At 37.2% G+C, this 25,660-nt stretch overlaps 1 protein-coding gene across 22 annotated transcripts in view; it reads right to left on the bottom strand.

Moving 5' to 3' along the window:
- Positions 1–2,749: 2,749 nt before the first annotated feature.
- marchf8 (membrane-associated ring finger (C3HC4) 8) overlaps positions 2,750–25,660 on the bottom strand; it is a 99,667-nt gene continuing 76,756 nt past the window's right edge. For 8 of the 22 annotated variants that reach the window (XM_084093142.1, XM_084093123.1, XM_084093143.1 and 5 more), the window contains 6 exons: positions 20,104–20,183; positions 18,965–19,795; positions 14,121–14,301; positions 10,623–10,758; positions 7,748–7,762; positions 2,750–5,596 (listed from right to left, as the gene is read on the bottom strand). In XM_084093142.1, coding sequence (XP_083949268.1) covers positions 5,292–5,596; positions 7,748–7,762; positions 10,623–10,758; positions 14,121–14,301; positions 18,965–19,795; positions 20,104–20,183 — 1,548 coding nt within the window. In that variant the 3' untranslated portion in view covers positions 2,750–5,291. Of the gene's footprint in view, positions 5,597–6,302; positions 7,081–7,747; positions 7,763–10,622; positions 10,759–14,120; positions 14,302–18,964; positions 19,796–20,103; positions 20,184–25,660 lie in introns of those variants that run through there. The other 14 variants (XM_084093125.1, XM_084093130.1, XM_084093126.1 and 11 more) reach the window with 3 other exon arrangements.

Below are 25,660 nucleotides of genomic sequence, written 5' to 3' on the forward strand. Positions count from 1 at the left end.
ATTGATAAGGTTTATTTGGAATAATCCAAAAAAGTTTTGGTTTACAAAAGAAGGTAGGGGGGTTTTGAAGTTCTGAATTTTGATGATACTAACAACACATTTCAAATTAATTGGTTGGAAAGATGATTGCTTGGAACAGATTCTATGTGGTATTTTATCCCTGATAACATATTTAATAGTGTAGTTGGCCTTTCTTTTTTGATTAAATTAAATTACTCCACTGGTAAATCACCTATTAAATTGGTTCTACAAAACATTGCACATTAAAGTTTTTTAAATGTTAGAAGGCCACATGTATTTATTATAGAAATAAATAAAATCATAATAAAGGGCCTTGCAAAATTTTAAGCAGCAAATGATAACTTCACTAATTTAAATATGACATGCAATTCATCTAAATCTAAGTATTTTAACATTAATCCACACAACAGATGGATTTCATTTGGAATTTGGCGGTCTCTTTTGACACCAACTAAACCATTTGATTCCATTTGGACTGTGTTTGAAAAGATACATCTCCATTGTATCATCTAATTGTCTGCATGAGTGCTTGGTCCCCGATGACTGCCAGATTTATCACTGTAACTGTTTTTGTAAACCTTCATTTGAAAGGTGGTCCTTCATGCTCAACATATGAGTTAAATAATAAATGACCTTTAATTGATTTGTTATAGTGCAGCTTTGCATTAGTTATGCTAATGTAGAAGAAGCAGATTGGACAAAAAATGTGACTTTTGAGCATTGAGCATCCTGTTCATATACCAGTAATTAACAGTATAAATATGGCGCTTTTTCCAAATGTTTGATGTTGGCAGGCTCATTTTGAATTGCAGATGATTCTGTGAAGACACTGAGGACAGCAGAAAGGACACACACCCCTGCTATGACCTTGAGAGCTGCTGTTTCTGCTGTGTCCTCTTGAGCTGAGGTCAAACGCATCAATTAGAGAAGTACAACGCATGACAGCATGTGCTTCTGACGAAAGCGTCCTCCACAGTTTTTTTATCTACATGAAGATAGATTAAAAAATATTAACGGTACACCATCATTAGGCTCTAATCGGTTTATTGCCTTTATATCTTGTAACATTTAACACAATCAATCAAATCAATCAAATGTGTATTAAAGCCAGTCCTGATAATATATTTTGTGTTCTAGTGGTTATTCCTATTTTGGCCATTCTTTCTCAAAAACAGAGATTTTAAAGTCACCATGAAATAAAAAAAACAAACAATTTTTTAAATGGAATATTGCAGTATTTATTATAATTGATATATCCATGCATAGTTTTTTTATTTTTTTTTTATTCATGTGCCTTCGTAATCTTTAATCAAAATAATTTCCCCTCCTTCATGCAATGACATCTCTTCTCTTCTCTGATGACGTGTGACTCGGCGTGAGGGCGGGACAACCTGTCACTCACATGACATCACAGCAAAAGCAAACCACAATCATTCAATCAATTCCCGATGGACACAATCAAATCCCACCCTACATTTTTTCTTGTTTGAGAAGCCGTTTCATGTCGACTTCAATCTTTAGAGACTAAGCTGATACAATAAAGGTACACAAAAAATATGCACTCCAACATTCAAGTGTTTGAAATGCATATAAAAAAGAGTTTTAACCGAACTAACAAGCTAATAAACTTAACGTGATGGATATTTGCAGGTCATACATAAATTTAACATATAAGAAGCAGGTAAGATTTAGTACTAATAAACTGAATGTGTTTTAAACACACAGTAACCAGGTTTATATTTATGATCAACAAATCCTATTTCGTTCAATCTCATACATTTTATCTAATTTAATATGGCTTGTTCCACAGCTAACAATTCATACTGAATATTTTAGAGATTTATACCGATTCTAAGCACTTTTGAATAAATTCATTTTATCATTAAAATCAAAAAGATATATAGTTAATAATAAAGCATGCCAAGATTTTTCTTTTTTTCTTTTGAGTGCAGAATGTATGACTGACAAATATGCATCACGTAAATAGTTTATTAGTTTGTTAAAAACGTGTAATATAAATAGGTGCAAATTTGATATGCAATTCAGATGCATATTTTATTTTGAGTGTATAATGATATTAGAGTCCAGATGCTTTTAGATCAATGCTGGAGAGTTTGGATGTAAAGTCAGTTTTCAGTGGCCATTTTATGGATTGAATATTATTTTCTTCATGTGCTTTTGAAAATGTTGAAGGACCATTTGAAAGTTTTACGGTAAGGCACATTATGTTTATATAGATATTTCACACCAAACTTTATTTGAAAATGTCTTAGTAATTGTGTATGTGACTTAAATTTACGGTTTCCGGTGTCCTGTCAAAGGGGGAGCTAAAGACAAAGACATGGAGCTAAAAGGATTATATATGTAAGCTGATTGAACCTTATGACCCCTGGGCTTATCCACTCAATAAGTTCTGTTTCTTTCTGTATATGACTCATGCACAGTGAATGATAATTTAATGCTTCATATTCAATTTCTTAAATTGCTGGTTAAAAAACAAGACTTTGGCCCTGTTATGACAATTAACTTAAATTAGCATGTCAATGTAATTCTAAAATTAGGTAAGAACTTGAGATCTCACAGCAGAGAAAACAAAACTCACGAGTCAGTGACTACGTTTACAAGCTGTTAAAATTCGGGTTATGGTCGGGTTAAGGTCACTATTTGGGTTTCTGAAACATTCGGAATAACCCGTTGTGACAAATAAACTGTGCAGTTCGACACAGGCTAATTTAAGATTTCTTTTATTGCTCCACTCAGTCTCCCTTAAAAACACAGCACAAATGTAGTCACTCATATCTCAGCGAAGGAACTAAAATCATCCGGATAGAGGTGGTAATACTGAGGAGAAAAAAGAGAAACATACATAAAATACAAAACTATACATGTAAATTACAGCCTTTTCAGTTTCACAAAACCAGTATTTATCCACTGAGAAAGACACTAAGTGAAATTGATCAAATCCACTGATGTTATCTATTTGACACAGTGTTTATAAAAGGCCTTGACGACACATATAAATGACCAACTGAGAATTTCATTGACTTTTCCTATGGGAAATAATTTAACATATCCAGGCAGTTTTCAGACCTTTAATCACTGTTATTACAGTCATTTAAAAAAAACAAAAACATCTTATACAACACAAGGCTGGTGAAAAATTCTACATTTCCTTTATTTGGTTGACTTTTTTTTTTTTTTTTATCCTCAAAAATGCTTAGAGAAACTATTTACTACTGAGAAAAATCACAAGGAGATGCAAGAAACAGTCGTGTTTTCATGTTCAAGCCAATTCAGTAGTAATACACTGCAGTTTGATGCACTGAACACTTCTATGATGAACCATGAAACAAAACGAAAAATGAATAATATGATGCAGTGCAGTGCTAAAAAGAGATTTTGGAAAATGTGTATCTATTAAGGTGTTTCCACCACTAGCTAGTAAAAGGAGCCAGCTCCCATTGTTTTACAAATGTCCTATCAAAGAAACAAAACTTGTTTTCACTGAATCTTGAGAAAATGTCAAATATCTCTGCAGCTATGGGGATTTAATTCGAGATGGTGATTTACATGAGGCCTGGCAAACCAGTTAAGTGCCGAGCCCAACGACAGTAGTTTAATTCCATGTATTTTCACATATCTCCAACAGAATGAGAGCTGACAGGGTTGCATTAATTCATTGTTGTAGTGCATACATTGTGACAATATGCTTGGTCGCACACTGACAGACCCAACTTAAGATGAGCTTCACAAAAAGATAGACTTGATAAGGAATACAAAAGCTATGCAATTAGCACTGTGAACATTGAGCATATTTTATTGGTCAAACGGCACAAAGCCAGTCAGAAGAGGTTAAAAAAAATTTGAATGTGCATTGTCTGTGCAGTAGCTCTAGATGGCAGAAGTATCCTATACCTTGTGAACATAAGATCATGAAATTATTAATTCCCAATAGAGTTTATAAGAAGCACAGCCCATGTACATGATCACTGCCAGGGACGTCAATCAAAGTCGTGTTTTTCAGGTCGCTAAAAAAAGCATAATGTTAGAATGAAGGCCAAAACTAACATGGCTATTTTCCAACATTTAAAGCCATTGAAAAGCTATACAATATTCAGAATAAATATAACCTGAAATTACACCCATGGGAAATTTGCTATGATTGTTTTTAAAACCAAAACAAGCAGAACGTTTTAATAGTCTTGCTAAGTGGTTCATGTCATCATTGCTAAAACACCATTTCTGTTATTCAAGTTATAGTTAAAAACAAACTCCGAAGAAGTGCAGGAATGCCAGAAGCGGGCAGATCTTTGAGAATCCATTTCGTGAAAGAAAAGAGAAATCGGAAAACTTGGATTTATTTCACTTCCAAGTTTCCTGCCAGTCAAATTCCTAATGAAGGTAAATCTCTTTCATGATTCAAGATGCTACAATGGAGTTAATTTCGCTCAGTGAGGAATTTTAATTCTTTACATTCGCAACATATACTTTAAGGCCTGATTTACTAAAGTCTTCAGCAAATGCAAAAAACAGCAGCATAGCCAGTGACTAGTCACCGTATGGTATCATTTCTGCACATGCTAAGAACCGTAGCATCGCACTTTAGTAAATCTAGCCCTTGATCGGATAAATATCGTAATTAGATGATCCAGATTATTTAGTTATCAGCTGATATAAAATAAAGCCTAAGTCGTGTAAATTCAGAATGTTGAAATGGTTTTCTAAAGAAGATATATAACAGTACATAAATGTTCCCTCATTGCTCCTTCATATTCCTTTTTTTGTTCCATCCGAGGGGGTCTGTGGAGATACAAATGCACCTATAAAATGTGAGATGTCGCCCACAAAACTTCAAGTTTGTTTTAATGTCTTATCCAGGTAGAAAGTAACTGAATATATTATTAAAACAGGGGTCTTTAGGACAGGGAAATAAAAAGTGCTTAAATGCATCGACTCCATCAGAACCAGCGGAGACACGTCCACACATACACAGCTCGAACGGTGGGTTTCAACTCTTGTACGACAGCAGTACAATGGCAGTGGTTGGAATGATCCGAGATCTAGCGCACACTGATTCATTATGGTTAGCCAACAACTTACAGGAACAGATCGGACAAACGAACGAAGAGAAAATAACATCTAAACGACAAAACAAGTCCAGTCTCAGTCCTCTTGCCCAGTGCTGTGTGGCATCCACGTGTCCCGGAGCATGCGGCGCCCCAGCCGGTCCTCTAGGGGGGTTGGGGAGGGTATATGTGGGCCAAGAGCGATCACACGTGCAGGATCTCCATACTGTAGTCCTCTGTCTCTGTGTACTGGGAAGAGTTTGTGTCCGACTGCGCCGGCCCGAGCGCCTCTTTGTTCTCCAAGTTGGGCTCCAGAAGAGAGGGCTTATCAAAAACATTCTTTTTACAGGTCTCTGGGCGGTTCTGCACATATATTACTCTGTTGTAGGCCTTGAGTCTCTTCCACAACTGGATGTAGACCTTGCATTGCACGTACATGAACACCAGTCCGCCAGTGAAGCCTATGGCCACCACCACCAGCTTGGTCCAAAAAGGCCATTCCAATAGTCCTGTACGATAAACGAAAGGGAGTAAATCGCTGTAAGTACGTCACACACATTACAATGATTATTTTTCATTGTGACATGAATATCGTAAGGGTCAAACATAAGGGTCAATGACAAATAAGAGGGTCCATAATAACAAAGAAGAAATTTCTTTATTTAAGTTCTTGTCATGTTGATTTCATGTGATTTTAAAAAGCTTATAATGTTTGAATAATTAATTAAGTAAAAATTAAATCAATAAAAATGAACACATAAAAATAAATAAGTTTAAAATAAATGCAGAAAAAAGTAATACAAAAATTTTAATTATTTTAAAAATGTTTTCAATAAATATTAAATTATATATTTACAAATATTATGAATTAATCATAAATATCATTAAATTTCTTTTGTCACTAAGAGTATATATGTCACCACACCATATTTTTTAAAACCTTGCCTTGTCATAAAAAAAATAATATTATCGGATATTTTAAGGAACTTGCTGACCTTGACACCTACAATATAATTTCCTGTTTTATGTTGTTTTTCTTCTGCATGTTAATTACACCACATGAATTTTGTTGTCACATCAGATGACTGATTTGGTTGTCTAAGGAGTTTTAAAAAAAAAAATATTAATAAGCAGTTTTGTTGAAACTTTTTTCTTTCCTATGAATATTATTTTCAAACTACTTTTCTTTTACTTTAAGGTTTCTTTTCAAGAATTTTCTTTTCATTCTTTTAATGAGGCTTTAATGAGGTTCCATCTTGATATTTCCCCCAAAAAATGTTAACATTTAAAAATGTTTTTACAACAATCCCCATCATAGAAGAGGTGTATTCAGGTGGTTGTATGTATAAATTGCATTTTTAATGTATTTCTGAATAAATTAAAAGACCTGTCCTGGACAAAAACAAAACAAAAAATGTCATTGACCCATATGCAGCAATCCTAACCCAAGATTGCAGTAATACATTACCCTACAGCAATACTGTATAAACTCTACGTGCATATGAAGTGATTCTGGATTACAACACAAAATCTAAAATCTCTGCGTCAAACACAGCACTGGGGCAAACACGGGAGCAGGGATGCAAAGACAGACGGCTGGAGTCCTGATATCCCACCCAAGCTTCTAAAGAGCCAGAAATGGACACAGGGCTATGATTCAGAATGCAAATACAGCATTTTCACCCTTGACCATTTTACCAAAATCATTAGAAATGTCTGAGAAAGTGAGATCAGGAGCAAAGACATTTCAGGTGTTTCTCAGTCCACCTTCAGTGGAAATAAATTCCGCCAACCTTTGAGTTGTTTACACTTGCTTTCCTCTCTGGAATTAAGCGTTTGGAAATGTCAGGAAAGATCAAGTGTGAGGGAATTGCCATGTGCTACAGTACATCTCTAAATGCTACGGTCTGTTCAAGCACAAGGCCTTGGACAAGGAATACTGTACTACTTTCGGAGGCTCCGTAAGTCAGGCTGGGGTGCAGCTTTAGTCCACCTAACATGTTTATCAAAGGCAAAGGGGGAAAAAAATAGGTTAGTGACGCACTTACGGGACAGTCTTTAGCATTTTTGCAAACCTGCTTGATATTCTATTGATAGAAGTGGCCTTTTCAAAATCAATACCTTGTGTATTACAATATACCTAATTATATACAAAGGACCGGTTTGATTGGTCCATCTCATTCATTACTCTGACAACTACACATTTGCCTTTGCAAAATCAGAGGAGAGCTCATCGATACAGATTTATGTCAGTTTCAAATTCGATAAAAACACGCCACAGTGCATTCAAATACAGCGCTCGCCTCTTTGTTCCACGCATTACCTCCATAGTCACGTACAATTGCTTTCTCTTTAATTTCTTTGTGCCTGAATATATCCAGAAAATAGATTTAAGAAAAAAAGAGGTCAGGCTGTGATAAGTGGCCATCAAGCCTGAAATTGCCTTTGTCCAGCATATTCGCAACTGACAGTATGGGGCAGCCGTGCACACTGCGTTCGGAGCGCGTTCTCGCTGTGAAGCATTATTGCCTTCATTCAGGCCGCGACTAGCATTCATGCTAGAGATGGCTGATGTAGAAGGAGAGAGAGACCTTCAAAGAAATAATTACAGTTAGAGGAAAGGGTTAGGAGGAAAGAATGGTAAATGTAAAAGCGTTTACCTGGTATTCTCCCCGCTGCATGGTTAAAAAGAGTTTGTTACTATTTCACTATTGGCAAAAGGTGAAGCCACTGATAGGGGGAGGAGGGTCAGGGGTGCAGGCGGATGGGAATCATATCTTAAGATAACTGCTGGTTACGAATGGCAAAAGAGATGAGGAATGACACGTGGAAACATTCAGGTGTGTGCATGCACTGCCTCTTGACTCTGCTCAAGCCTTACCATGCATGATGAAGGAAAGTCAATGGTGTAACCATGGTAACAGTGATCAAAGATCTCCCTTTGAAGCTACAGTTCTTGTACAATGAGGCGCGTGTGAATGGGCTCTTAATGTTAGGAGCAAATCAGTAAAGTGCCTGCTGTCAGACACCCATCAGCGTACGGGTCGAGGTCAGTGTCAAAACTCACCCAGAGTGCAGTAAAAGGATTGGCGTGCTTTAGTTAAGCACACACTTGCATCACAGCTCAAATCCAATATGAAAATAAAATCCATTGCCGTCATATTCTCTGAAGACATCTGGTCCCTGCGCTCCACAGCTCCCTAATGGTATCGATTCAGTGGAGTTTGAGAGATGACCTGGGAGTAAATCTACTCTATTATTAGTGCACTAGTCTCCCATGTAGCTTAAGGCCAGTTCGCATCAAGAATGCCAATTATAAATATAAAGTTTTAATAATCATTCTAATTCTATGAGAATATGTAAGTCCAGCCACAACTATAACATAGAGAAACAATATCTGTAATCTATTTCAGAAAGTTTTTTTTTCCAGTTGGAGAATGATAAAAACATTGACTGCCTAACTTTAAAGATCTGTATTTTAGAAGTACGCGCGGCAATTATGTTGTTTGCCACTTGAAATGCTTGAGAACATTATTACCCGTTGGTGTGAAAGCTAATACAGTTATCTCATTATAGTTATCTTTATAATTGAACAACGACCCCCATCATATTTAGATGTATTTAATGTATTGCTCTTAGAATACAATAGAGTGGGGAAGTATAAATCGGAAATTTCGTAAAATCAGCCAATCAGATTAGAGTTTTCCAATTGTGTGTCTGAGGGCACGCTTACATGACATCAATGTACTAAAAACAGAAAAGTTTTTCTTTTGCATTTTTCGCATACAGACGACAACGTTGTCAAAATGATCCCCATTCACACGCATATGTGAAAACGATTATAAGCGTTGTATTATGCTGCCAGGCCAGTAGTTGGCGATGTCACTTTGTAAAGAAACACTACACCCTTATAGACATTAGGGCTGCTCCGAATACCATTTTTTGAGCTTTGAAGCTTCGGTAGTAATGAACATCGAATATTCGAAGCTTCGGAGAGAGGGGGCTGAACATATTCTTCTCTCTAATAAAGGCAGGATTCTATATATGTCCGTTTGCATTTGTATTATTTTGAGAACCGTTCATCCAATCGACTTCACAAGGGAGTGCAGTGTCGCATTTGGTGTAATATATGGACACGCAAGACGCGACACATTCAGAATTAATAAACTTTTAATAAACTACAGAACAGCGCGAGCGGGAAGCAGCACACCTCACACTTATGCTCCGAGAACGGACACTGCACTAGTGTCCGTTCCCATAAAACGCACACACACAGGTCTGTTAAATTAAACAATACTTTTAAGGTAGTCTAATATTTTTCTGACTAACAAATTACTGAGACAGTAAAGGGTATATTTATTTAAATAAAGAAAAACGAAATTTAAATAAAGTAAAAACAAAATTTAAATAAAGAAAAACGAAATTTAAATAAAGAAAAACGAAATTATGTTAACTTAAAAACGAGATTAATTTAGATTGATAATAACGGGTAAAAAGGCTAATACATTTTGTTTCTATTATTCTATTTTCCACAATGTCAAAAGCAACGCAGCTTAACCCAAAACACAAGGTCAGGCATGCGCGTCGGTTCTATTTCTATCATGCACGCGTTTTCCGCGTGGCTCGAGCCGCGCCTGAGACGTGTGTCTCACGCAGGCAGTGTGCAAACTCCAACCTGTTAACATGGGAGCCAAAATAAAAACGGACACGCCACGCAGCTGAGACGCTCACGCCACGCAGCCAGTGTGTCGCCGGCCTTATTCAAGCGCAAATGAGAACCGTTTCGCGGGGGATCCCAGGTGTGTAAAAAAAACAACAAAAAAAACAACGGATATTCAAATGTCAAATTTTCAAATCGAATACCAACCCACCGAACGAATATTCGGATATTCGGGTCCAGCCCTAATAGACATAGTCTATATGTCTATGCATTTTAAGAAGGATGCTTAACGCATGCGAATGCCGCCACCGTTTTCACAGATTCACGTTTTTGTAGTTTACACAGAGATAATAACGGTATCATTTTGCAAAAACTTGCACTTTGAAACCCGTTTTCAAAAGTTTGCGTTTTCAGGCCCCCAAAAGGCTGTTGTCGTGTGAATGAACGGCCAAAACGCATAAAAAGTTTTCCATTTTTAGTTGAAAACTGTGTCGTGTAAACAGCCCCTAATATGTATTAGACGATCAGTAAAAGAATTGTGCTCTAGCTGTAAATGTGCCATCTGAGAATGAGACTATGAGCGCACCAGCTCACACATAATTAAAACGAGACACCCATATAAAGTTACCCGTATCTCAAAGAACGGATAAACCATCTGCATATAGGTAATGAATACATCAAGATATGCATCACTGAGTACAAGATGTAGCTGTCAGTCAGAGGAATGTGATTGTTCAATAAGCAACAGAACAATCCGGAGGGAACTTAAGGACAGCTGTATGGTACGGAGGGGGGAAGCAGGCAGACGGTGCTGGATGAGGAAGTGGGAGGTACAGTAGTGTTTAATTGGCTGGTGAAGGGTGGGCGTGGCTAACCTAGTTTGATCTCCTCTGCCGTGCGGTCAATGAGGACGTAGAGCGACCAGACGACACATGTGATGGCGATGACGTGAAAAGTGACCGAGCACATGATCTTCCTCCTCTCGCTGGCGGTCATCTGAAGCTTCTCCCACTGCAGACAGACATATTAAAAACACATTTAATCTTTAATTGTTGCTGTAAAAGAAGGACTTTGATGACTATAACCAATATTATAGTCTATATTTTTCAGAGTGCAGCACAAACAAAATTGGTGACCAGGCCTTTCTGCTCAGTAAATATTTCATATGTGTGATCTCTGGTCTCTATGTCAAGCTATGAGCCAGAATCCATTTCAAATTTCCACATTTACCAGAATAGCATTATATTAACAAAGAATAATCAAATCATTTGTGTTTATTTAAACTGTAGTACATATTTAATCCAATTAAAAAGCCAAATATACTACACAGTTAGGGCTGCATGATAAATCATATTTTAAAAGTGATCACGATTTCTGCTTCTCTCAATTAAGCATAACTGTCTGCGATATTTGCAGACATTTATCTGCCACTGGTTATTTATCCTGTTTCAATTTGATTTGACATTTGTGATATCTTGTATTTTTAACAAGCCTGGTTGCCAAATGTCAAGTGTTTAAATCCCCCAAACAGAGCTTTACTCTTAAGTGGATACATTTTCTGTCCAGTGCTTTACTTGCTTTGCTTTATCTTCCCAACCTGGCAGCCATGTGCACGCATTCTCTGTGCAGATAACCTTAAAACACCGGAAAACATGCATGTTGTTTGTTTGGAGATCTCTGTGAAATTTTAGTGATCACTGTAATATTTTGCTCAACAGTGGAAGTGTAATACAGCCAAGTATGATTTCTTTCACACGGCCGTTCTAAATCTTCACACAGACTAAATCTGCAAGCAAACCTCATCAATGAACTGTAATAATAACTGTAGTAATAATCTAAATCTTGACTGTATTGTTTGTGATTGCTGAAAAAAATACATCTGTGCCACAGTATAAATTCATTTTGTTGTTGTTTTCAATATAAAAATGTTAATAACATACTTTGGAATTGCTGAAGTCCTAATTAGGAATTTTACTGGTTTAGCTTTTGACAGAAGCTAATGCTTGTACCAGTTTATATAATGTAAAGAGTATGTCATTTATATGATAAATATAAGACGTCAGGAAACTACATAAGGTAAAATAAACCATGCGAGTGTATGTTCTCTTGATTTGTGCTTATTTGAAAGTACAATAATTCTAATGAAATGCAAAAATGGAACTATTAGTTAAACCTGTTTAAGTTTAGCCCTATACACATATTACACGGTTAATAGCCTGTTAAAAGGGATAGTTCACCCAAAAAAAAAAAAAAAAAAAAAAATTGTGTAATAATTGTGTAATTGTGTAAAATTGTGTAACACTCACCCTCATGTTGAAATCTATGAAAGAAAACTATCAATCTATGTCAGAAGAAAGGAAGAAAGAAAGTCTTGGAAAGACATGAGGGCGAAAAAATGTCTATCCCTAATTAATGTGTTAATGTGGCTATTTTAGGTGTATAAACTCAAGCATATCACCATTCAATCTTTAGACAAACATTTTCAGCAGAATGGGAAGTGCCACTAGCTCAGTGACTGCCATTGAAATGATTTACTGGTGTGAAAAAACATGACAAGCCCAGACTTGAACAGAGTCGACTGTGACCCTCCCTGATGCTCTTGCAACTGAATGGGAGTAAACACCCGCAAACTTATTTCAACATCTAGTGGAAAAACTTTCTAGAAACCTGGAAACTATTATAGCAGCAAAGGAAGGACAAACTCCCTTGTAACATCTATGGTTTTGAAATGAAATATGCTTTCAAGCACATATGGATGTGGTGCTTTGCTGTGCACACACTTTTGGCCATGTTATAGTCAATGGCAAATGATTATATAAGCTTGTCAGTTTTTGTATGGTTATATAAGCATGTCAGTTTTTGTTTACACAGCCATAAAACATTTCATAAAATGATGTTATAAAACAGGAGACTCTAAAAGAGCAGACAGCATGTTTACAATGTTGACAAACAGAGAACGGATGGAATGTTCAACATTTCTTATTTCGTCTATGTTAAAACTAAGCTATTTCAGTTTTGAAAAATGCATCACATGAGGACTCAATAATAGGTTCTGAAAAAAACAACTAAATGGGACACGAGCAATGCTTTAACCAAGTACTGAGGATTAAGTTGAACCAAAAGTACTTATTTAACAATCAACCATTGTAAAAGCCCCACATCAGTAAATGAATAATCTGAATACTTGGGGGATGTTTCTCCCTCAGTGTCTATGGCTGTGATCATTCATATTTAATTCTAGTTGAGATTTCTTCTGGAAGGATGCTGACGTTGACATGCCGTGTTCATTTGTCAACAATAACACCTGCCAACATAACCACATTCATAATCTATTCAACAGAACAATGGCTCAAATGTCAATTGACAGTCAGCGATAAAAAACAAACAGTGAAATGAATCCAACCAGCAGAGTGTGCTGGTTAATGGTCAGCTGGGTTTGCGTCTTCAAGAGTTCTCTTGAAGACACCTGGGAATCTCTCTTTCTCTCGTATGTCTGCTTAAGCACAATCTCTATGGTGACACAAAGGCTGTCCTACAGATGTCCCATTTTAAGCCCCATTTGAGACACACAGCATCATAAAATTTAATTAAAAGAGGAAGCAGTGGACAAAGACTTTTTTCATGCTGAAAAAATTCATGCCACTCAAAAACAATTCATTATAACAATTAATTATAAAAACCTCCTACAGGAGGAAGAAACTTGTTTTCAATCATCTCAAAAGGACAGGTTTTTTCTAATCTACACTGATCAGCTATTGTATCTGCATATACAATAACGCAAAGCAGAGTACCCTTAAAATACAATTAATACTTAGTTCAATTATTGATGCTTGATTGCCTCCCAGTACATGTTTTACCAGCCCAGTTCCCCTAGACCTAATAGGGTTTGTAACACCTGTGTTAAAAATTAAAGTCACTCACAGCCTCTTGTGGCTCATTACTTCATTATGAGAGAGAGAGAGAGAGAGAGAGAGAGAGAGAGAGAGAGAGAGAGAGAGAGAGAGAGAGAGAGAGAGAGAGAGAGAGAGAGAGAGAGAGAGAGAGAGAGAGAGAGAGAGAGAGAGAGAGAGACATTTTAAATCCCCCAGTTTTCCACTCAAAAAGCCAAGCCAATGTTGATTCTCGTTTTATCAAAAGCTCTGTTGCATTCTCTTTTTTCCAGCTGACTCTCCTCTGTTCGGCCTTTTTTTTTTTTAAACAGGTGATTCCCCGGAGGTTTGAGATTAACTAAGGGGACCTAGTGGTACCCCATATAAAGGCTTTTCATAGCATGTTTATCACTTGGTAGAGTCTGTAATGTTGTGTATGTGCAGTATGAGCAGGTGCTCAATCCATATATTTTTATCTATATATGTATATGTCTGTGACATTACCTTGCGGAGTGGCTTGAGCTTGGTCTCCATGATGAAGTCATACTTGCAGAGCTCGCAGCAGCGTGTGTCAGAGCTCTTGATCCACTGCTGCAGGCAGCCCTGATGGACAAACCGCAAACTCCCAGTGCAGTGACAGGGGGTTATCAGTGGACTCTCATCATCCCCCTCACAGTGACAAATCCTGCAGTTTATTTACAGAGAGAGAGAGAGAGAGAGAGAGAGAGAGAGAGGGAGAAACACTCGGTCATCCTCCTAAAACCACTGGAGAGCAACATGAGCAACCACACACACACACACACACCAGAATCCTATAATACTGGTTGTCTTGTAATGCATGATCTGCAACTGATTTTAATATTTGTGAAGACTTTCAAGTCTTGAATAAAACAATAACTCTGTTCTAAAAAAAAGAAGAAAAAAAAAAGAAAGAAGAAACACTTTTTAAAGTGACTGACTATGTAGTGGACACTAGGACCAAAGCTGTTGCAGGATAAACATACCACTAAAACAGAGGTCAGTGGCTGGGAATGAAAGACTCTGTTTCTGTGTTCCTAAAGGATTCGTGGAAAGTAATTCTCAACAGAACCTATATAAGCGCACAACCGTTAAACTTTAAATCACATAAGCAGTGGGAAAAGGAAAAGCAAAAGCTGTTTGTTAGTGGAAGGAAGGCTGGATTTGTGGAGACTGTCCAGAGGGAGAGCAAGATCTAAGACGAAGGCTCAATTTATTCTCCATGTAATCTCATTGCTGAGAAACAAATGAGATGTATTATTGAGATTGGATTTGTCTTTTTCTTCCCTATGGGCTGCTGTGCTTTTTCTGTCACTCATGGGCATTTATGCATTTGAATTTAATTTCTGACTCAGCCAATGTTTAATAAGCTTAGAGGTCATCTGGGAAGCAACATGTACAAACAATTGTGTGCCAAATGTCAAGATTCATATTTCGAGGATGTCAGCGCCATTGTCCCGCTGATGCTAGCGGCAGTTCAAAGTGAATCACAGATGAGTTCACATCTCACTGGTGCTCTTCAGATGACACCACACATGACTGGTAATCTCGAAAGGACATCATTTTAAAATAGAGATCAACTGATATTTTAATGACCAACTCCATATATAATACTAATATAAAGGGTAAAATTAATAATAAAAATAATAATAAAATTTTGAAGAATACATGGATAGACAAATAGACAGACAGATGATCAATAAATTAAAAATAAAATAAGAATAAATAAAGGTAAATATTAAAATAGAGAGAGAATATATATAGAGAGAGAGACTACATTTCTGTGCTAGTAGATCTCAAAGTACAATGTCAGTGTCATGGGTTTGCTTCTCGTGATAAAATGCACACTTTCAATTCTGTAAGTCACTTACAGATGAAACAGAGTTAGCTGATTTCATTAAACATTCCAAGCATTTCAAGCAGCAGTACTTTCCAGAGGAACAAGGAAAAACTATATATAGACAACCATCAATTGAATCCCTGATGTTTATACTTACTGACAGAACATACAATAAATTACATTATGGGAACAGCACATGGTTTAGCATTGTAATGGATGTAACAATCATATCCTTCACGATACTGGCCCTCTAATGTTAACTAGCTGCCGTGGGCACAAATGAGAGGGAAGATTGCTTCCGTGTCAGCGTCCAGAGGAGGCTTTTCAGACTGAATGACCGGGATAATAACTATTTTCAGAAATGCCTGATCCAGTCAAGGCTCTACAAGATTAGTAAACAGCATAGACAAAGAGAAAAACCAAGCCTGTCACATCTCCATCATCTTTTATCTCCACCATCTGAGCACAGTGTGTAATAACTTCCACGAAGGCTGAAGGCACATCGCTTTAATGGGCTCCTTTTGTTTATGATTGCTCTTTTTTTTTCTTTTTTTTTTTTTACTATAAAGGCTAGATTAATTTCACTCTCTCACTTCCTATTTAAAGCAGATTGTATTAAAACCATCATGTAGAGCTAGATTAGATTAAATTAGAACAGAAAGAATCAATCCAATTACCACATTTAAGACATTCTATCCGGCCTTTTCACAAGGTTTGGCCCATGAGTTCACTGACCTGATGTTCTGGAATAGTGAAATTATTTCATTAGACAAACATTCACTCTCTATAGCACTGTATTAAAGTAGATACACTGGAAGATGATCCTATATGATTAATTCTATATAGATTTTTAATCCTTTTTATGATATTTGATGTGTATGGTGCATGATATGTATTTGCAGTGACATGGCTGAAATGTTTCATACATGTTTTTTTTTTTGTGTGTTTTTACATTTTCCATGTAGTTTTCACTAAATTAACATATGGGAAACAATTATTAATTATTTTCATTTATATGTACCAATATTATCAATACATTTTCAACATGCTGTATATTATCACTAAATCATTTTAATACATGAAAAATGTCACATGACTTCAGTGAATGTTTTTGGGTGCAAATGATTAATTGAATTAGATTTATAAATATAAATCTATCTATCTATCTATCTATCTATCTATCTATCTATCTATCTCTCTATACACTCTCTCTCTATATATAAATATAAATATATAATACACATATAACTACAGAAATGAACTTAACACAAAACAAAGAGCAGACATGAATACAATTTTTACAGTATATTATTCCATGACTAGATCCCTCATAAACTATAAACTAAAATATACAAATGCACCAGTACATGGGATGTTCCTCCCACATAAAATGTGTCCTTGCCATGGGTCACACCTCAAGACACCTGAGCATACTTTGTGGCAGATCTCCAAGCTCTGGTTGATTTAAACCAATAAGTCTTGCTGGCTGATCTCTAAATGTCAGCTATTTTAAGAGCACATGTGTTTTCACAGCACCGCGTGAGAGTGGTAATACATGTGGGAAGAAACCTCACCTCACCCTTAAAGGACAAGTTCGGTATTTTACACTTAAAGCCCTGTTTACAGATCGTTTCTGATGAAATAGAACGGTTAAGATAAAATTTTGGACAAATGCTGCTGTCCCGAGAATTTTAGGTTTCTTTCGCTTTCCCCCCCACCAGTAGACTGGGTGTATAGGTGCACTCGAACACTCCTTCCTAAAACACATTAAACTTTCGTTTACAAAGACGTGAAACTCACCGAGTGGTCAGGGGTGTCCACTGATATGCTCACACAAAAATCGCTGCAAAATATGCTTTCCAACAGGTGTTTTACCATTTGTTGTAAAACTGTGGACCTATTTTTCCAAACGTCTCACACCTGTAGATTCTTCCGTTGAGAGCTTGAATAATAGACACTCCAGCCCAGTTGGTGGCGATAATGCACCTTTGCAAGCAAACCACTGGCATTTCATTGTTTGTGATCCGCCGTAAAAAAAAAAAAAAAACACGAAGAAGAAGAAGAAGAAAACAACCCCTGAACCCCATTTCAGTTTCCGGCGGCGGAGTAATACCGTACCTCACAGCACATCCAATGCAAGTCAATGGAGGAGACAAAAACTACGATAAAACCTGTTGGAAAGCATATTTTGCAGCGATTTTTGTGTGAGCATATCAGTGGACACCCCTGACCACTCGGTGAGTTTCACGTCTTTGTAAACGAAAGTTTAATGTGTTTTAGGAAGGAGTGTTCGAGTGCACCTATACACCCAGTCTACTGGTGGGGGGGAAAGCGAAAGAAACCTAAAATTCTCGGGACAGCAGCATTTGTCCAAAATTTTATCTTAACCGTTCTATTTCATCAGAAACGATCTGTAAACAGGGCTTTAAGTGTAAAATACCGAACTTGTCCTTTAAGAAAGATGTACACAATTGGTATAGCATAAGACGTCTAGTAAAGTGCATGCAATAACTTTAGTTTTTAATTTACATAAGATCATCTTCTCAAAAACCTTGTTGGATGTAGCCACTTTCCAAACAATGATAGGCTGAATCCAAATATTCATACTTCCCTACTATTAAGTAGGTGAAAAATAGTATGTGAAAAGAATACTATGTCTGAATTCACAGTAGTTATAGTTGGTGAAAAGTGCCAGGATGACATACTACTTCTGACGAGATGTGAATCTGATAAACACTTTACTATCCCATGAAGCCACAGTAGAAGTGAATGGTAATGAAGCGATGCAACTGACACTGGTAGATCACGACAACGACAACGTGACGAATGTATTCAGTACCTACTAATTTGACGCAGCCACATTATGTTTCTATATAAGGCACAGAGGAGTTCACTTGAAAATTACTTCCTGAAATTACTTCCTAAGTACTTAGACTTCTAAGGTATTTTTTGTTTTAGTTAGTCATCGGCAAAGCCATTTAATCCTTCACAAGTTGCGTGCTAATTGTTTCCTGAGGCATCCATGAGGCCCTGTAGATGAATACTGAGAAAAATCAGTTATTTCATCTCAAATACCAAAGCCAGAGAGCCACAAACAAAACTGCAATCAGATCTCAATCTCCATTCTACCTAAACTTCATCATTCAAGAAAATACCATAAGTATCGATTGGATCTCTCAGAGGAAATCTGCTTGGATTATCCATGACAGTGCTGTGTGACACAATATGTATCCCGCACAGCAGGTTAGACGCTTCCTCTTCCACACCGTGGATCTTTAACACTCACAACTCCACCCATATACGAGCCTTATCATCGATTGCCATTAGCAAAACGATCACAGCACTCTGGCTCTAACAGGAAGGATAAACAGGGACTGGTAGGAAATAAATATCCAGATGAGGGCTGTAGAGGGACTACAAGGATGAATAACCCTAGAGGTGAAGCCCATGGGTAAGAGGAGCAGGGCGGGAGTGAGTAAGCCCCACCAACCTGCAGCAGTCCCCCGACAGGGAGTAGGGCGACAGCGGCCCGTTTTTGTCCGACAACGGAGAGGAGCAATGGTCCAAGTCGCTGTCCTCCTCGAGAGAGCAAAGAGGAGCCTCTAACCCCTCCGTCTTCAGCTTCCACCGAGACGAATTGTCCTCAAACACTTCGTCGTCTCCCATCTCCTCCATACAGCAAGACTCACCGGCGTCCAGCATGGCGCTGGATGACTTGGCGATGTGGAGCCTTGAAGTGTAGCTTCCCATCTCAGACGCCTGCAGACTTCCGGCGGTGAAAGAGCGGGTGAGCGGAAAGATGAGGCGCAGGAATTTGGAGCTTCTTTGAAAGTCTGAATGTGGAGGAGCAGGAGGAGCCAGGCAGTTTTCAGGCCTTGGGTTGGAGACGTATTTGTAGTTGTTGAGGAAGGATGGAGGCTGAGTAGCAAACAGAGGGGGAGAGTTGGCTTGACCATTGAGGGCTTTGATGTGGCCGTCTTGCATGAGTTGTTCCTTCTCCACTCCCAGCTCCCCGTCCGAACAAGTGCGGTCTATAAAGTGAAGACCGCTGCATAGGCTGTCCATCTTTTGTCCCACATCATTCAGAGACTTTGAGAACTTGAGACTGCCTCCTTCTGGTTTCAAGTTGACTGATGGTTTGAGTAGAGAGAGCCATTCTGTGCCAAACAAGGTCCTATTTTTGGGTTTAGTGGGAGAGTCCAGGCAGAGCGTGGTCATGGTGACACACTGAGATGCTGAGCTTTTACCATTAGAGTTCAACAGCACTACAGTGGCCTGTAAGGGCCTCTGTGAGCCTAGGTCCTGAGCGAGGTCATTAGAACTGCATTAGAGAGGAGAGGGATGGGACAGAAAGAGAGGTGCAGAAACAGAGATGGGAAGAGAGAAAACGGACGTAAAGATACATGCAACATGCATTAGAGAACAAATGGAGAAAGATTACAAAAAGACAGGTGGGAGGAACCAAGAGGAAAGTTAGAAAACAAAATGGCAGAGTCAAGATGGATGGCAATGTTTGCCCACTGATGCTCTGACAGTTCAGTCTCTCTCTAGATCTTTTTCTCTCTTTCAGTACATGATCAGACTGCAGGAGCGTAAAGACGCTTCAGGATTGAGAGAGGGCAAACCTACCTGCATATATCCTGGTTCGAGGGCGTCACTGAAGTCCTGGGGAAGCTGTAGGGAGCATTCACAGAGGTCGGACTTCCTGCCTGTATGCAAAACAGAGACCATAGCAGCAAATTAGAAACATTAACTTAATCAGCACTTCTTGATAAAAATCCCAGTCCTTGCAAAGCATCAAAATGTTTTAAGTAAAGTTAGCTTTTTGTTTTTGGTTCGGCATAAATGAAATGCATCACAGCCACTTTGCCATTGTCACAACATATAGCACATCTTTTAAAATATGTGCTAAGATTAAATTAAAAGATTAAAAATTAAATAATACATTTTATTCAGCAAGGATGCACCAAATCAGCATATCAGAATAACTTCTGAAGGATCATGTGACACTGAAGACTGGAGTAATGATGCTGAAAATTCAGCTTTGCCATCACAAAAATAAGTTACATTTTAAAATGTATTCAAATAGAAAACAGTTATTTTAAATTGTAATAATATTTCACAATATTGCTGTTTTTACTGTATTTTTTTTTTTATTTAAAAAAATGCAGCCTTGGTAAGAGTGAAGAGTAAAAAAAAACTTTTGGGTGATACGTGTATGGTTAAATATATGCAAGGAAGATAATACCAATCATGATTCAGTATGTAAACAGATCGAAGAAAGATTACATATTATTGATGCAAGTTCATTTTTAAATGTTGAACATTATCTACGTCAATGGAAGATTTGAAAAAAAAAGTGGGGGGGGAAAAGTTTACATTAAACATAAATAACTTTTGAAAATTTCTCTCTTTCACACAGACAAACTAATATTACCTGGCCGTTCGAATCAAAGCAGCATGGATCGCATGCGCAATGCTTGATTCCATCATTTATGTCCCAGACTAATTACATATCGATTCTATCTGTAACGAACAGAGAATTTATAGCCCTGAGCCTGACAGGGATCAATACAGGATAGAGTGTCCGGAACTGCCCTCTACACTAACACACAAGCTGACACACAGTCACACAAATTCACATTTTTGATGAATAATGTTCAAAGAAACTAGGAAATAATATTGTGTTCAGGCACGACAAATGTGGAAGTATGCCTGAGTAAACGGCGCTTTACATTAGCACTTCTATTAAAACTTAGCCATGATTTCATATAGTTTACATTCACAAACATACACACCCTTTCGTTTATGAAGGCTGTAACATTTTCAAACATTTAATGGTACTTTCCACAAATGAGGTACACAATAGAGCACAGGGTTGGGCAGTATATTGTGTTTGTATGATACATCGATATATAAAAAAAAAAAAAATGACAGCTAGAGGAAATATTGTTTATATCAATATTCAGTAGTTTGATATTACGAGTGCACCTGAAAAATCACGGAGGACACAAAGTGAACTGCAGTCAGCAAGATAAGGTTAATTTTCAAGCTTGACAGAGTGTGTGTTTGTGAAGAGAATTCACACAGTCATCTGAGTAAAAAAAAAAAAAAAAAACCACAAACCCTTGGTAAAACCACATAGCGACTGCTTAAAATTGGAAAGAGATGAGGCACAGTCTTACACGTGTCGACAAAAATGCTAGCAATGGAAAATAGTCCTGCAGTTATGGAATTTGCCTCTAGCACATTTTAAAGTTCAGATTCAATCTACCTGCGAGTACATTTGTGAACATAAAAAAACATAAAAATACTTGTTTGTGGAGGCCAAAAGCTTGTCACACTATGGGAGTTTTTCAGAGATAATGGAAAATCATTCATTCTCAATTGCAAACATCGAACTGACATTAGCTCAGACCTGTGAGACAAGTGCTACTGAAAGCAGAACAGACATTTTATAAACAAGGCTCATCACTGCATGTGGTTTTAGTTAAGATGTTGACAGCATGTTTTAATGCCCAGCTCACAATGACAGCAATTTTATCACTGGAAGCTGCCAGGTCGATAGCAGGCATTCCTGATGCTGGATGCCAGAAGATTTAAATATTTTAAATGAAATGTTGTGCCAATTAAAAAAAAAAAAGAGAGAGAGAGATGTCATTCTATTTTGTCTTCCTCAAAATATCAAGATGCAAGGGAAAGTGTTTGTATATAAACTGCATCATATCATTAACAAGATGAACGATTATCAATGCACGAATTAAACGTTGAGAAAACTGAATTTCTGATATGGTTTTCCCCGCTTCATTTTTAACAAACTGAACAGTAAATCACCCACAGTCACATTCATTTCTCAGTCTTATCCCTTTACTCCACTTGATGTAAGGAGATGAATCACATAATCTCCACTGACTTCACTCCCATTGGTAGCCGGCCACCCCGTCAAGTTGCTGCTGATTTGCATAAAGTTGCACTCATCTTTGTTGAGTTGAGTTTCTAGACATGCCCACACAGCATCGCCAACAGTCGTGATAGCGACTGTTGGCGATGCTGTGTGGGTATGTCTAGAAATTGTCTCTGTCAATTTATGTTAGAGCTCAATTTAATGGGCAGCAATTCAAGAAATCTCCAGCTTCTTTCCCACATATTTTCGAGACTTGAATGTTTTTTTCTGGTCAGCACAGGAAAAACATCAGAAGTGCACAGATGCAGTTTAGAGAGAACATTATTGGTATATAATGGGTTCTAGCCTTCAGATGCTGAGAGCAATTTTTGTCAGTGTACTAACTTCCACCAGACTCGAATAAGAATGCCAATGTTAGTATGATGGACTAGTTGGGATGCTCAAAACAAACAGAGCAATGTTTTGATAGCCCAACCATGAACAATGTTAACACCTTTCATAGGAATCATCCTACAATTGGCTTACTATGAATTTGTAAAATACTTAGTGCACATTAAGCTGATATAAGAGAAAGTATAATACTGTTCAAAGGTTTGGGGTCAGTAGGGTTTTTTTTTTAAACATTTGAAAGAAATTAATAGTTTTATTCGGCAAGGATGCATTAAATTGACCAAAAGTGACAGTTAAAACATTGTTATATAATATTTTAATTCTAAAATTTGCATTTAACAAAGAATACAGAAACAAAAAACATATCACGGTAACAAAAATAACAGCACGGCTGTTTTCAACATTGATAATAGTAAAAAATGTTTCTTGAGCAGCAAAAAAAACATATTAGAAGGATTTCTGAAAGATCATGTGACACTGGAGTAATGATGCTGAAAATTCAGCTTTACAATCACAGGAATAAATTACATTTAATAATAGAAGGCACTTTAAATTGTAATAGTATTTCACAATATTACTGTTTTTACGTTTTAATCAAATAAATGCAGCATTAATGAGCATAAGAGACAAGGCTTTCTGAAAGGACCATCACCCAAACTTCAAAGTAAATGTTTGTGACTTGAATTCTGTTATCAGAGAACAGAAAGGAGAAAGAATGAGGATATATAACAAGAGAGGGAGAGTAAAGCCCATGCCTTGCACAGCAAGCCTTCATAAGACCTTCTGATCTCTTTCTCTCTCCACAAAGCTACTGTAAAGTCTGTGTGTGCTATCCGCCTCTGGAGGGCTAAATAGCTCCCAGTGACGAGTGTTATTCTGGGAGTTGTCCTCTCTCCATGGCTCCATTCATCACACACACAGTGACCTAGCAACTTGGGCCAAGATTACACGCTCCAAAATCTTCCCTCAGCCGACAACATAAGCACAAGTGTGCAAAGGGCCAGATAACTAAGGTTAATACACAAACTGAACAGCTTTGTTCACAATATTCAAACATCCAATTACTTTTCCAGTTGTTCCAGATTATCTGGATAAGAATAAAGGCCTCCTGGTTGAGAACCACTGGTATAAAATGTAGTGAATGAACTTGTGAAACGGAAGATTATATAATTAACTTGATAACTCTGTAACTCTGGCAATAAAGGTCAGTTCATGGACTGTTAATGTGAATGAGGAAATAAATAATTATACACTGTAGGTTTTTCGTTGATAGCATTATTACATAAATGATAAAAAAACCCAGTGTGACGCAGTTAGTAAGAATGTTTCATAATGAGGTGGATTTGAGTTTCTTGTGATCTTTTGGATTGAACCTAAAAAGCAATCAAAAAGAAATAAGGAAAAAGTTGCGTACAGAAACAGAATGATAATCAGCACTAAATACAAAAGCCTTTAAATAGGCAAGGTTTTGTTTCCAGACTGTTCAACCCGTACCAATTTTCTGGAAGCAACTCTGCAGCTAATTGTTTGTACATTATCATCTGCACAATTTGAGGCATATGTCTACAGAATGATTATGGAAATGAACGCAGATGCTGCCATAAAAAAGGTCTGTCAATCACTTGCATGTGACACTTGATGTGATGAGGCAGAGGGATTCACAACAGATGTTCTGCCCTTCTTTTAAAAACGTACTTAAACTAGGTATTTTACCTACACAGTCCTCCTGCCTACTATATGTCAGACAGACAGATATTCCTGCCCCAAACCCACACCATTGTTTGAGCTAGTGTTGCTGAGCAATGTAAAAAAAATATAAAAAAATAAAAAGTTGCTGCCTTAAATTTTTTAAGTACAATGAACTTGGATGTTTATGTTATTTCAACTTAAATTACATTAAAGTTGAATGTTGTACAACTTATATAAAAAAGTTGAAAATTGCTTAACTTATAAAGTTTTAAAGCAAGTTTAAAGCAATGTAAAACACGTTTTCATAACTTATTGATCATGCATTTTTTTACAGTGTGAAGTTTGCCAAGTTCTCTGCATTTCATTTTATTTTAAGTTGTATTTGTACTTTGATTTTGTGTTGTAAAACACAAAAGATATTTTAACTGTATATCTACGTAAAATGATTGAACCCCATTGATTTGCAAAAAATGCATTTAAAAAAGATCATCTTTGTCAGTCATATGGGATTGGAACAACGTGAATAAAAAAAAAGTAATTTAAAAATAATTTCATATTTGGATGAATTATTCCTTTAAGGCTGGGGAGATTAACTCAACCAGAAAGATTCTGGATAATTAATAACACTCACATGGATCAGTTGAGTGTGTTGTTTTGTTTGATTGCTTAATGTGTGGCTGAAATGACAGAGCTGACAGGAACACCCCATGGACCCCTATTAGGACCCTTTGGGTTTCTCAGCAGTCAAAACCTTGTCATGCAGCATGAGTGCGTGTCGGACACTGAAATAATAACAACTGTAATGGGACCTCTTATGTTATTAATCCTGTCGGAAACAAATGAGCTCTGGAATGATGAAACGTTTTTTTCCGCTTGGGGATGAACGCAGATCATCCTGATGCTCCTGGGTGCAAAACAGTCAATTGAACATGTGCTACAGTACATGAGGTTTTAAAAGTAAATGAAGACAAACTTTTCCCTAACTGGTGGGACGTCATTTCGATCATGTAATAGTTAAGTGTGGCTCTGAGGCTCTGCCTTCTTTGACATGGAAATGTTCACCGGTTCATTTCTTTTGTTCAGTCCTGCTCAGTTCAGACGCAAGAAAACATGAACACACTGGACTGTGGAGAGCTGCTTTATAGTATTAATTGAAGATTTAATTCTAATTAAAAGACACACTGACATTTTTTTTCATGTATA

Source organism: Abramis brama (genome assembly GCF_963993115.1).
Source record: "Abramis brama genome assembly, chromosome: 19".
Lineage (NCBI taxonomy): Eukaryota > Metazoa > Chordata > Actinopteri > Cypriniformes > Leuciscidae > Abramis > Abramis brama.